The sequence below is a fragment of the Nomia melanderi genome, chromosome 12 (genome assembly GCF_051020985.1).
Source record: "Nomia melanderi isolate GNS246 chromosome 12, iyNomMela1, whole genome shotgun sequence".
Lineage (NCBI taxonomy): Eukaryota > Metazoa > Arthropoda > Insecta > Hymenoptera > Halictidae > Nomia > Nomia melanderi.
Window position 1 is genome coordinate 5610139 of NC_135010.1, and position 13431 is coordinate 5623569.

Sequence of the window (13431 nt, forward strand, 5' to 3'; positions counted from 1 at the left end):
AAAAATTCGAAATGTTAAAATGATAGCATATCTACTGAAATCATTGAAAACGTTCCTCTACATATTTTCGGCGAATGGGACGCCATCTTTATTCTACATCGTCCTCTTTTCAATCCAAATTTTCATTTCTTGAAGACCATCACGTTCGTTCAATTCCATTGTTGTAATTCCTTTTTTCGATTGCTCCGTTTCACGAGAATCGTCGCTTTTGCGCTTCGTGCCGCAAGGGGTTAATACCATTCGCAATTGCATTGTGCCCGCGGTTCGAAGAAAAACGCGCGGCATTGTTTGTCACTGTTTCCTGGTTCGCTGTAATTATCACGCGACAGTTTCCTCAGAACGGACAAACAAATGGCGTCACGGGAGAGGAATGGATACAGTTATCCTACTCTGCCCCTAACGAAGACGACAGAGCGATTCCGCTCGAGAGCGCTCGAACTCGCGTTGCTGAACGGCCCTGACCTTACAGAAGCCGGTTCGTTGAACTGTTGAACACAGAGTTGTCAATTGGACGCACGATTGCATCAAATGGTGTCGGCACACACGGATTTCCTTTTTCAATGCGATGGCCGCGGGTTCTGTCGCCCTTTGACACGTTCGCTTATCGAGTTCACTCGAAAATCACATTACACCCTATACTGCGGCACTGCTGGTGCCTAATTCGTCGATTCACACTGAACAACTAAAGTATTGAAACTATTATTGCATAACAAAACAACCTAACGTTCGTGGTATAATTTATAGTGTGTATAAATATTGATTTGTGATGGGTTAGATAAAAAGTCTTTCCTTGCTTTCCTGTTTAACGAAATTTGAAGACAAGTTTCACTTCGGTAAAATTAAACTTCATCGAATTGTGTACTGTCGATTTCGATAAATTACGTTTCATTAACCTCTTGGCTGCTATTGGCGCCTTCAGGCGCCCGTAAAATGTTATTGACCATAATTGCAGTGAAGATTGCTTAGATCAGGCGTAAGTGAATTCTAATTCAACAATTACATCTTCCGTTAGTTATATATTGTATGAATGTGATTATTCTATATTGGTTTAATTTAGTTCAATGCGGTGTTTTGATGGTTTCGATAGAGTTTCTTAGGAATGCGCGTTGACGCAAAATTCTGCCGTAGCTAAGGGATTAATTTATACATTGCACAGTTTGTGCATTGCCTTTATCTCTAATATTCCGAAAATCTTCCATTAAATTAATTGTTTCTCTATATTCCTAATATCCCAAAAATGTTCCATCACGTTAATTAGTTTCCTTTTTATCCCTAATATTCCAAAAAATCTCACATCAAATTAATTATTATCCTGTTTATTCTGAATATTCCAAAAATGTTCCACTAAATTAATTATTTTTCTTTATTCCTAATATTCCCAAATTCTCCCATCAAATTGTTTCTATATTTCTAATATTCCAAAAATGCCCCATCAAATTAATTGCTTCCTATTACTCCTAAATCTTAAAGATAAAAGCGACGAAACTTTTCGAACCGAATAAGACCACCGAGTGACATGGGTACCCTCGCCATTCAATTTCCCGATGAAACCGAAAGTAATCAGGTTGTCCCGATCGTTTCGATTCTAACGAGATTTCTCGTGTCTCTGTTCGCAGGCAACGGAAGCACGGAGCGAAAAAATGTCGCCGGTAAAGCCGTAATTCAGCGAGCTTTATAGGAGGGAAGCGGAAGTCGCGAAACGGACGGATCGAGGCGGGGCAAGGAAGAAAATGGCGTCCACCAGCGGGCACAAGAGGAACGGCTCGAGCTCGAGCATGTTCGCCCACAAACGCACCGAGTCCGGCGGCGGTTTCATCGGCCACAAACGCTCGGAGAGCGGTCACAAACGGGCCGAGAGCATATCCAGTGCCTTTAGCCACAAACGATCCGAAAGTGGCCACAAGAGGAACGAGAGCGGCGGCGGTTTCGGGCACAAAAGGTGATTTTCGCCTCGAACGAAATTTCTTACTTACCCACCCATGTCCCACTTAAAACCCCGACAGCCGTCTTGGCCGGAAAAAAACCCTAGGAAACAGCTTCCTCTGGGGATGCTTCCGGTTAACCCTTTGCCTCATTACTTTTTTCTCTCATTTTTGTATTAGTATAATTTTTAACTCGCATAATGTCGCGTCAGACTCGTGATGAGAGTTTTGAACGAATTCGATAAATTTAAATGTTATTTATTATTTTTGGATATAAATTTAGAGCAAATGTAAATATAGAATGAGTATCGAATTCTTTTGTTTTTGTAATAGTTTATTAACGATGATGTTGTTTCATCGTGCACAGTTACTGATTACGTTTTATAAAACATGTTTCTATAGACTGTGCAATCTTTTGTATTAATTTATATTTCTCTAAAATTGTCCTTTCCGGTTATTTTATGATTTTACTCGCTGAATTAATGTCTCACACAAATGTAATCACCTAATTATCAGGCGTAATATTATGACCCTTACGATGCAATAAAATAGTTAACGTTCCATAATCCATTAAAGGTGTGTCAAGCAGCACTCTCAAACTACTCTCAAGGTGTAAAAAGTAGACAAAAGGAAATCAATAAAACTCTGCTAAGAATAAGTTTACTATAGCAAAGAACAAACAAATCAATACAAATGAAATAATGCTCTACTAATCCTACCAAAAATAAGAAACAACCACACTACATTTCTTTTGTATTTCATTCTTTTTTATAATTCGACGCCATCGAAATCAGTTACATATTTTCAAAAAATAATCGAAATTATTATAATTTTACCTTGATAGTAATAAATTTATATAAAACATAAAAACAATAGAAATATGTTTTTAAAATATAATTGACAATATCAAATTAAAAGCTAGTAACAATATTTTAATTAAAAATTTAAACACAGTAGCAATATATTTACATAAAATTAAATATCTATATAAAATGCAATATATTATTTAAAATGTAAACACAGTGGTACCTAATATATTCACGTAAAATTTCAAAACAGTAGTCATTATCCTTTATCCAACATTCGAGCACAATACTCATTCACACTTTACTCCGAAACCCAACCGCTGAAAAAAGAACTGAACCCTTTCCACTCTAGAGCCGACTGTGAGTCGTTATTTGACATAACCCAGAAAAATTATAATATCTAATATTCAATATCAAATTTCATAGAAATGTATCATGGAACACATGGACCATCGAAACGAAATACTTCCGTTTCAATTTATGCAAAATTCTCCTGTGTATTAGCTGAACAAAAATATTCATTGATATCTCATAGAAGGATATCAAATATTTATAGTCGGAAAATATCGTCGACTGCGACGGATTAATATTCAAATCATGAGAAATTGCAGACATGCATACGCAATTTCTTCCTGTTCAACGTTACTTCTACCTAGGGTTGTTCTAGGCGGTAGGGTGGCGATGGGGCGATGAGGGTTGGGATAAAAATTCAAATAACACGGGAAGAAGGCTCTTGTTACCCCGCGAAGTAATATGATCCTTCGACTGGGGGGTTCTCTCTACGTGTAATGTTTAGGTAAGTACAGGTTCCCGAGTCCAGGGGCTTCCAGGATTCTGTTTGTCTTCTCCCTTCTTCGTTAACGAGACGGGAACCAAGAAATTGCGTTTGCAACGACGTAACAAACTTCCCGTCCCATGGCATTCGTATTTTATTACCTGCCTCTATGCTCGCACACGATATCGAGGATAGGGGATGCTGATTCCGGGAATAACATGTAGAGTCATCGCTTTCTCTGAATGATTTCTTCAACGGTAATTGGGCGAAAGTAACGAACAGGATTTTCTACATTTTTTATATAAATTCAACTTTGTCTTTTGTAGTTTAAGAGTAATTTTTGAACGACTTGTTAACACTAGATTTATAGAGATTTAGTGTACAGTTTGTACTGTTGTCCTTCGAAAAATTAATATTCGTTCGTTTAGATCTTGGAAATTAGAGGTTTAACAGTAGACTATTAGGACACGTGTTTGTGTAACTGCGTCAATTAAAGTTAACTCAAACATTTAACAAATAATGTTTGTAAAATTCAATATGAGACTGATTCACTCGGTCTGTAAATCTAGTGTTAAATATTTTTGTGATTTTCACAGGTTTTTCAACATTTTTTAGAAACTGGTTCCTTTAGTTGAATGAGAAAATTAAATACTTGTAGTAATTTAATAAATAGAATACCTTTGTTTTGAACTTGATAATATAATTATTTTTAATAAGTAAGCATTTGATTAGGATGAATTTATTTTTGTTACTTCTGAATTACGAAAATAAATTGGTAAACTGGGATAATATTTTTCCATTTGGTCTATCTTTTATTCAACAGCTCACGTTCTCTAAATTTTTTAATTTAATTTTCACGAAAATGAAGTTCGGATTTGAAAAATTTTATTTTTTATTTTTCACTCAGTCTTTCGCATAGTACTTCCAGTTGTACACTACAAATCTTAACCTCCCATACTTTTCACAAAAAGACTAAATATTGTAATAATATTTACGTAGAATTAATGACACATTTTTAATTATGTTATTACCTACAGATAATTCCAGAGTAAACAACACGTGGATCATTTATACGAATAGATTAGATCATAAAATAGTATTATACAATATTATTATGTAATAGATTAGATGATACATATAAATATCACAAAACCAGTGCGCACATAATGTGCTTTATTACACCAGTTACAATTTCCTTAAGAAACAAAGATAAATCGTAAACTTGGAATAATCGATAGCCTATTGAACCCGTGAACTTACATCGTCGGAAGCTCGGTAGATTAAATATTAATGCACACGGTATACTCAAAATTTATTTATAAATTCTGACATAGCGCGGGTAAAGTAAATTTTCAAATTTAATCGATACTCCACTGAAGAAGATGCGTAGATGCATTTAAGCAAACACCAAAAATATTTGAAATGTGATATAGTCCGCCAAAGCTATTATTAATACTACCAGGTACATCAATATAATGCGTTTTATAATTATTAAAACCTTAAAGGCATTTTCATTGAGAAAATATCAAATAAATTTACTTCTTTATGCGACCAAAATAAGAAAAATCGCGTTAAATCTCTTATAATTTGTGTACAAAGAATTACATATGTATTTTTTGAACAACTCATTAATTCTGTATAGAATTAATTGCCTAGATTCTTTATAATAATAATTATACATTATCAGAGGTTGAAAACAGTTATCGGTTATGGTTCCGGTTCTTTGGATGTTATATCAGTCCTGAAACAGTTTTACAACTATTATTTTTCGATTCTTCATAACAGTTTGAGTCGGTACCGATGTGTAACAATTTCAAACAGTTATTTTCGGAAGCTTTTCAATCCCTGCCACATATATTTCATCCAGCCTCGTAATTTAATGATTCTTTCCTCACTTCAATCACTCCAAAACAAACATATATGTAAATATCACTATATAAATAAATACATGAATAAAGAGAAATAAATAAATGTACTGATAAATATAAGTATATAAATAAATACATAAACGAATGAAAATAAATATATGTAATAAATACATAAATAAATACATGAATAAAGAGAAATAAATAAATGTACTGATAAATATAAGTATATAAATAAATACATAAACGAATGAAAATAAATATATGTATAAATAAATATAAATACATAAATAAACACATAAACAAAAGGGAATAAATAAACACAAACAAATAAGCAAATACTGACAATAAAATCCTTAATCCACGCAGAGCCCAGCCAAACGTCCGGCAGTATTAAACGCGGAAGCCCGACGTTCAATTAACCCAAATGTTAATCGAAAACCAGACACCCGTTACACTTTTAATCCGGCCCATATATTCGATTATCGGATATATACATATTACTCGCGGCTAATGAGGTGGTGGTGGGAGGGATAGAGGCAGGGATGAACGAGTGGGCTAGAGGTGGAACTAATGGATCGGTTCCAAATTGCTCGCTGACCTTCGCGTTCTCTCGCACGTTTCCAGGTCCGAGTCTGGCAGCAATTACCATGCCGGGCATCGAAGGAACGAGAGCATGTACGCTATGACGGGGCTGTACGCGGAGACCGCGGGAACGGGCGCCGACGAGACCACAGACCCGTTGCAGGCGACCGGCAGCAGACTGACTCACGACACCGTCATCAGGTGTCACAGTAGAAATCCCAGTTCTGGCCTCGTGGACCATAGGTGAGTGCCGCGGACCAACCGGTTACGTTATGTACGTGTGGCCGTAACTTCGGCCGAGAGATTCCAGAAACGCCTCTCTTCATCCACCGCGAGACATTTCGGGCACTGATATCTACTACCATAGATACATATGCATACGCGCGATGCAATTCATGGATGAGATGAAGACACGTTTTCGGGTCCCGCTGTTAGGATGATTGGGGATGGTAGTCATCTATGGTATAGCACACTGGTGAATAAGTAATATGTTCTTGTGACATATTTCATTATATGATAGGGGATAATGTTCTTGTGATATATTTTATTATATGATAGGGGATAATGTCCTTGTGATATTTTTGATGATATGATAAGGAATAATGTTCTTGGGATATTTTTGATGATATGATAGGTATGAATGTTTTTGTGATATTTTTCATTATATGATAGGGGATAATGTCCTTGTGATATTTTTGATGAATGATAAATAACATCCTTGTTGAGTTTTATGGGAGAGTTTTATTTAGGTTTTGGTGGGAAATGTATAATTTTTCTACATCCTTCTAGAAAATATGCAATTCTTTAGATTTGTCTAGAGAAATTTGATTTATCATTAAATTCGAATTTAAATTTAAATAAAAATAATCACAACATTAATGCAAAAGTGGAATCCCTCGATTCCCATACACCACTTTCACTTTTCAAAGAAAAATGAATTATTCATCGGTACAATTACTAACCCTTTCGAGACATGATTCCATGAAAATATCAAAAACCTCTTCCACAAAGAAATAAAATATAAAAACAAAAAATTATAATAGCTACCCTTGCTAATACCTTAGTCCTTTCTAATTACAATTCATAAATCAAAATGTTCTTTAAAAGTAATTACTTGTATATTAAATTTCGAAGCTCGAAACTCGATTCTCCATACACTTATTTTGCATTATTTACATAATTAAACTATTTACCCACAACTTTCAATTCTAAATATAAAATCCCTACGTCACGAGTATTCTAATATTCGTCCTCAAAGGGTTAAATCGTAACACGCGGTTCGGTTCGTTCCAATTTCCGTGTATCGGCCGCGCAAATCTGCCCGAGCGAACGTGCGACGCGCATTACGTGACTAACAATCGTCTCCGCGGCTACGTCAGGCTTGCGTCACCGTTGTCCAGCCCAGTTCTTGTGCGCGTTCTTTCTAAACTTTCCTGAAGTTAAGGGGGGACATCGCCCAGATACGTCCTAGATATAGGTATACTTTAGGAATTTTTTTGTTAATAAGTATAAAGTGAAAACTTCTGAATGTTTCTATGCATATAACTGTAACCTTCTTCTTTATTTCTGTGTTTTTTTTTCCAAGCTAAAATGTTACAAAATGGCGTAGTTATTCGCTAGCGTCGCAAACCCTTTTCGTGTAACATTCATTGTCAGTCAACTCAATTGCAAACAACGAAAAACATGTGTTATCTTTTCCACAATTGCGAAAAGAAGAAATAAGGAATAGGTCGTTCCGATCTGGTAGTTTTAGCGTGAAAAGTACTGAATATTCGAAATCATTTGAAAGATCAATAGTTTCACTTGAATTCTATAACTACTGTTTGACAGAACTAAAAAAAAATCTTTTACTACAATTTTTATATAACTTGCTAGTTTTAGTGTTGAGAAGAAGAGAAAGCTGTCAGCTGAGCGCTCGTATGTGAGCCACGAAAATACGTGTCCACAATCGGTCCTCGTGGTTTGCGAAATCGGCGAGCCTCTTCGTTTTCCCCGTCTTCTTTCCTTGGATTCGCGTGGGAGGAGGGCCACCCCGAGTCCAAAAAAATTCGCAAGCGCGCGACACACGCGGAACACGTGGAGAGTGAAAGCACTAGAGCGTTCCGGCCGTGACACGTTCGCCACACGTGGAACAGATTCGTCTGCGATCGTCGGACGTCTCATCGATTAATTGATCCGAATCACGGTTCCACCTCCAAATAGGCTATCAATATTTATGTCATCCCTTGCTGGGATTATCCGACGGAGAAAAGACTACGCTTTTCCTAAAAGCGAAGAAGTTCGGGAGACAAAGAGACACTTTCTCTTTGTAGTCGGTTTGTCTTTTAATAAATTTCGTTAATTAGATAATGACAAAGATTATTCGATTGGGATAGCTTTAGGAAAATGTTTTGAAGAAACATTTATAAATGTTGTGTTGATTGTTATTTGATGAGTATTTGATTTTTGATGAATTTAAAACGAGAATTAGGAAAACAGGATGGAAAATGGTTTTCATCGACGAATGCTACAAAAGCAGCTTTGATATTTATGGATGTCTTGGAAATTGCGTGCATTCCGTACAACTTTGTAATTTGAATGGTTTTAGAGATTCATAAAGATTCGTAGTCTGTTCATCAGTCTTTTAATAAATTTCGTTATTTAGATAATGACAAGGATTATTTGATTGGGATAGCTTTAGGAAAATGTTTTATGAAACATTTATGAATGTTGTGTTGACTTTTATCTGATGAGTGTTTGATTTTCGATGAATGCAAAACGACATAGGAAGATTTGAGTATTCTACGTGAAGTATGAGTTGAGTTTTATAACATCATCTAGCATAGAGACGAAAGATGTGAATACGAATGACAAACGGATCGCTGTGAGCAGTGAAGCCAGATGGAGGCTTCGGATATTGTTCGGATAAATACTTATCGCCGATTGACATGAAATTTAGAGAGGCTGTAAGAAATGAAAAAAGAGCGGCAAATATAAAATTGTAGCTTTAAGGATTTATTAGATTCCGAGATATTAATGGTAAACTTTTGGTACAATATTGACGCAAAATTGGTAGTTTACATTTGTTATTCGAATTGAGAAACTAGTGACAAACGTTAAAAATTGACAAACTTACATCAAACGTTAGAGATATAATGTATAATATAATGTACAATAGTTTCAGATTGTTGAAAATTATGTAAATACTTAAAAACAATCTAAACTAATAGGAACATATTAAAGACATTAGACTTATCGAATATATTTCTGCGAATGTCTCTAAAAATTGCTCAGAATTCTGACTGCATATTTCAATCTCATTGAAATCGATTGATGACATCCTTTTCTGTACATTTACTATCACTGTAGAAACTGAACTCTTACAACAGAGTTAATGTGCTAATACAAAAAAATAACTTACAAGCGCGAAGGAAATAATGAAATGTTAAAGGTTAAAACTCATTTGACCACGCACTCACTGTACATCATACAGCACAAGATATTCATGCTTCTTGTTTCTCGTTTTTGCCCTTTTTCAGAGATTTTATCATCAAATGTCACAGCAGGAATCCCAGTGCTTCCATGGTGGACAGGTAAATGTTCGGTTTGTGTAATTAACGCGGAACACCGTGTAACATACGATCTTACACAATTTGTACAGTTATTATTAACGATATTTTTTTGTAAATAAATGACGTGACCAGTAATTAACAGTAGTATCTACGAAAAGATTTTTCTATTTGTGAAATCCATTTAACTCTCTTATAAAGGTAATTAAAAAATGTGTAATATAAATTTTGTTTAACGTGCCTAAAAGTCTTGTAAAAATATCTCAAAAATGTGTAATATAAACTTTGTTTAATGTTCAAAAGAATCTTGCAAAAGTAACTAAAAAGACGTGTAATATAAATGTTGTTTAACGTTTAGAAGAATCTTATAAAAGTAACTCGAAAATGTATGATAGAATTTCGTTCACTCTTTTGCTTAATCTCGATTAAAATCTTTTTGGTTCTCTTACGAAAGCGATGTAGAAAAGTGTAATACAATCTTATTCGTACGATGCTTCGTCAGTGATTCGAAGAAATTGAATCTGAATATTAATGAAGTCTATCTGTTACTCACAATCTCTACTATGTAGTAATGGAAACTGAAAATGATGAGAAGTTACGTGTTTTTGTCATCAATGAAGTCACTTTCCTATTATTGGCGTATGTCTTCAATTTAATTCTTAAGTGCCGTTGTCACTGTTTGTAAACACCGACACAATTAGAAATACTCGGTATCGTTCTCAAGCGCACGTGTTCCAAACGAGTATTTAAATTTAATCACCTCGGGAACGAAGCTTCGTACGAGACAATCTCTTCCTTCATCTTCGATTTGCTTTTAGCTGGTAGAATCATCTTCTGCTTAATTTTACTGCTAGTTACGGAACACCCTGTATTTTCAGTAATAACGAAAATTAATTTCTACAATTACCTGAATGTTAACTAATAATTCCTTTACGAGGAAAGAGTGAAATAGTGATTAATGAAACTAATCATGAAATTATCAGCAACTTTGCGTGCAGGGAAAAATGTTTTAGTTACGTTCAAATGTGTTTTGTAGTTGATTCAATTCATTGATTTATATTTTGTAGATAAGAATATGTTTTCTGAGATTTCGATCGATAGTTTAGGATGCGTATTGGTAAATCATTTTGTTTAATAGTTTCTCCATAAGGCATAAGTATCTTTTTTAATAATTGTACTGGGTTGACCAAAAAGTCTCGTTTCGTTTCAACGTGGCGTTCGTATTGTAATACACTGAATCGATATCATAGATACACTGGAAAATGACAGACAGTTATCAAACAAAGTGAGAAACACTTCAGTATCATGAAATTTAATTTGATGTAGTGACATTTATTTTCAACCCCTTGTATTACAATATTGTAATCTAATATAAAAATTTGTGGAGAAGATTACAAACAGAATTGAACAGAATTCAAATTGAATCTAATTTTTCTTTCAAACGAAATATTGTTTATTAACCTTTAGAGTAAATGTAGCATAGAAACTGAATGGAATTTGTCGTTTCCTAAAATATAAATATTAAATCCAAAGAAATCATAGAACAAGGGGCTAAACTTCTTAACCCTTTGTACTCGAAAATTCCTTTTCCAATAAGAAACTAGTAACACAATGGCATTATCTACAAGTAACATAAAGCAAAATACTGTATAAACTAAGATGTTTTAATTGAATATTTCATCTAATCTTATACAACATTCACTTACTCCTCATTCAAATTACTCTGTGAAACCAATTGTTGATAAAGAACCTCCACTAAAATGCAAAGGGTTAAAAATAATCAATTAAATTATAATACTCCATCATTTTAATGATTTCTTAGTAAACAATTAAAATAATTGATTTATAATACTCAATTATTTTGTGTTATTTATTTGGAAAGGATTTAAATTATTAACTACCACGATTAATGCGACAAGACTTTCTAGCCAACCCAACAAAAGGAGACGTCCGAAACGAGTCATTTTGAGTTATCCGAAACTTGTAGCGTCAAAAGCGCGCAACCTCTCGATTTTTCAAACGTTCCGTTTTTCATTGCCATGTGCGAATCCAGGACGGAAAAGGAGAGAGCGCAAACACCGCCGTTTAATCCGGACTCGAAGGACTGTGGGATCCTGAGCTGCAGACCGGCCTTTATACAGAGATTCGCCGGAATAAAGGTACGTAAACTTCTCCCCCCTATCTTCCTATCCTCTCTCCAAATCCCCGTAGATCGCCACGGCGATTTACTTAAGCCGTGATCGATCGCTGACTCGAATAACGGCACACACTGATGTTAAGCTCCGTACACACGTTGGATCATGTTGCGATGCATCGACTGCTAGGTTCCGTGAAACCTGCAGCAACGTCAGTTTGCCTCTGTACTACCGATCCTTCTCGATTTGTCGTTTGACAGCAACGTTGCAACAGGAGCTTCAGCGTGTCGAATTGCTTTCCAAGTATGTGCAGTACTACTGAAGATTGTAGCAGGTATCATTAACCGTTTGAGTTCCACCGGTTTTTGCAAAAACCCGTTCGAAAGATGCCAAGCGGTGCGATCGCGCTTCTTTCGATTAAATTTAGAAACTGAATGACGCTTTTCTATTTTTACGAAAACAAATTTCAAATAGGGCAATCGTTAGATTTTTCGACTTCTAAGCGGGTAATAACAAAAATAAAAATGAATAATTACAGGGAAAAGAAATAAATAAGCTTCATGTGATTCTACGAACCGAAAGACTGGCACTTTTGGGCAGTGTAACGGAAAAGCGCGATCGCGCCGCTTGGGATTCAAACGATTAAACTTAACCCTTAGCATTCGTATGTCATACTGGAGATGACAATACAAATATGTTATAGAACGTTGAAAATTGTTTGAAAAGGCAGGACACTTAGAAAAATTATAAAAATTAAATCTTATAGTAATAAAAGTAAATAAAATAAATATAAAACGTTGAATTACTGTAAATTACTTTAATTAATTTTTCTTAAAATAAATACAAGTTTGTACCCAACAACATTGAAAATAAATCGAGTGTAAAGGTAACACTCAAACTATCGAAGATTCTTTTTGAAATTTGTCTGTAGACACTTTAAGAGTGCGTCTACTGAGATGTCTATTTATTTACAATTGTGTTTGCGTGTTGCTGAACCAATTTCTTTGGTAATTTCTCAGAAAATCGTGCCATATTTTCAATAATTGCGGAAGGAAGGAATCAGGAATAGGTCATTTTGACCTGTTTGATAGTTCCAGTGTTAAAGACGTGGTCGCAGAACCTTCTATAAAGCTTGGGTTATAGTAGCTTCATGGTTCGACGAAGATCGTGTCTTCTAAGAAAACTCAATCTTGAAACTTCAAAAGCTTCCTGAACTTTCGAAAATATAATAAACTACAAGATTCTATAAAAAGATAATATTTTTTATCAAAAGGCAGAATTAAGTTTTACGATGTTAATATAATAAAACGACGACTCGAGTCTTCGAGCGTAAAGACTTCAGCTTTTAACGCTACTATCATCGAGGGTATCAAAAAACTTCTGTAAAAAGGTGACTTAAAATTATTTTCTAAGTTTAACTCGAGAAGATGGTACAGAGAAATATCAAGCAGTAAATCGAGGAAACGTGATTAAGCTTAGAAAATAATTTTAACACTAGAACTATCAGACTCGTCAAAACGACCCGTTTCTGGTTTCTTCTGTTCACAATTATTGCAAAGATAGACATTTTACAGATTACATAGATGATTCTCTGAGAAATGACTAAAGAAATTATAGTATATACTATACAGAAATTTTGAAAAATCAATTTGACTGCTCGGTAGTTCTACTGTTAAATTAAAATGTTAAAAGGTGTCTTTTGTCATCTTCGATGAAAATATAGTAGAATTCCATATAACGCGATTAAAAAATTTCATGTTACAGCGATTTCACATTTAGGAATCTCGCGTTAAAT

At 34.8% G+C, this 13431-nt stretch overlaps 1 protein-coding gene across 3 annotated transcripts in view; it reads left to right on the top strand.

Annotated features, from left to right (window-relative positions):
* The window catches only part of LOC116426241 (Organic anion transporting polypeptide 30B), a 109960-nt gene that overhangs the window by 76325 nt on the left and 20204 nt on the right, over positions 1 to 13431 (top strand). Inside the window, exons 2-5 of one of the 3 annotated variants that reach the window (XM_031974925.2) lie at positions 1617 to 1939; positions 5996 to 6196; positions 9472 to 9525; positions 11555 to 11660. In XM_031974925.2, coding sequence (XP_031830785.2) covers positions 1731 to 1939; positions 5996 to 6196; positions 9472 to 9525; positions 11555 to 11660 — 570 coding nt within the window. In that variant the 5' untranslated portion in view covers positions 1617 to 1730. Of the gene's footprint in view, positions 1 to 1616; positions 1940 to 5995; positions 6197 to 7828; positions 8269 to 9471; positions 9526 to 11554; positions 11661 to 13431 lie in introns of those variants that run through there. The other 2 variants (XM_076372496.1, XM_031974926.2) reach the window with 2 other exon arrangements.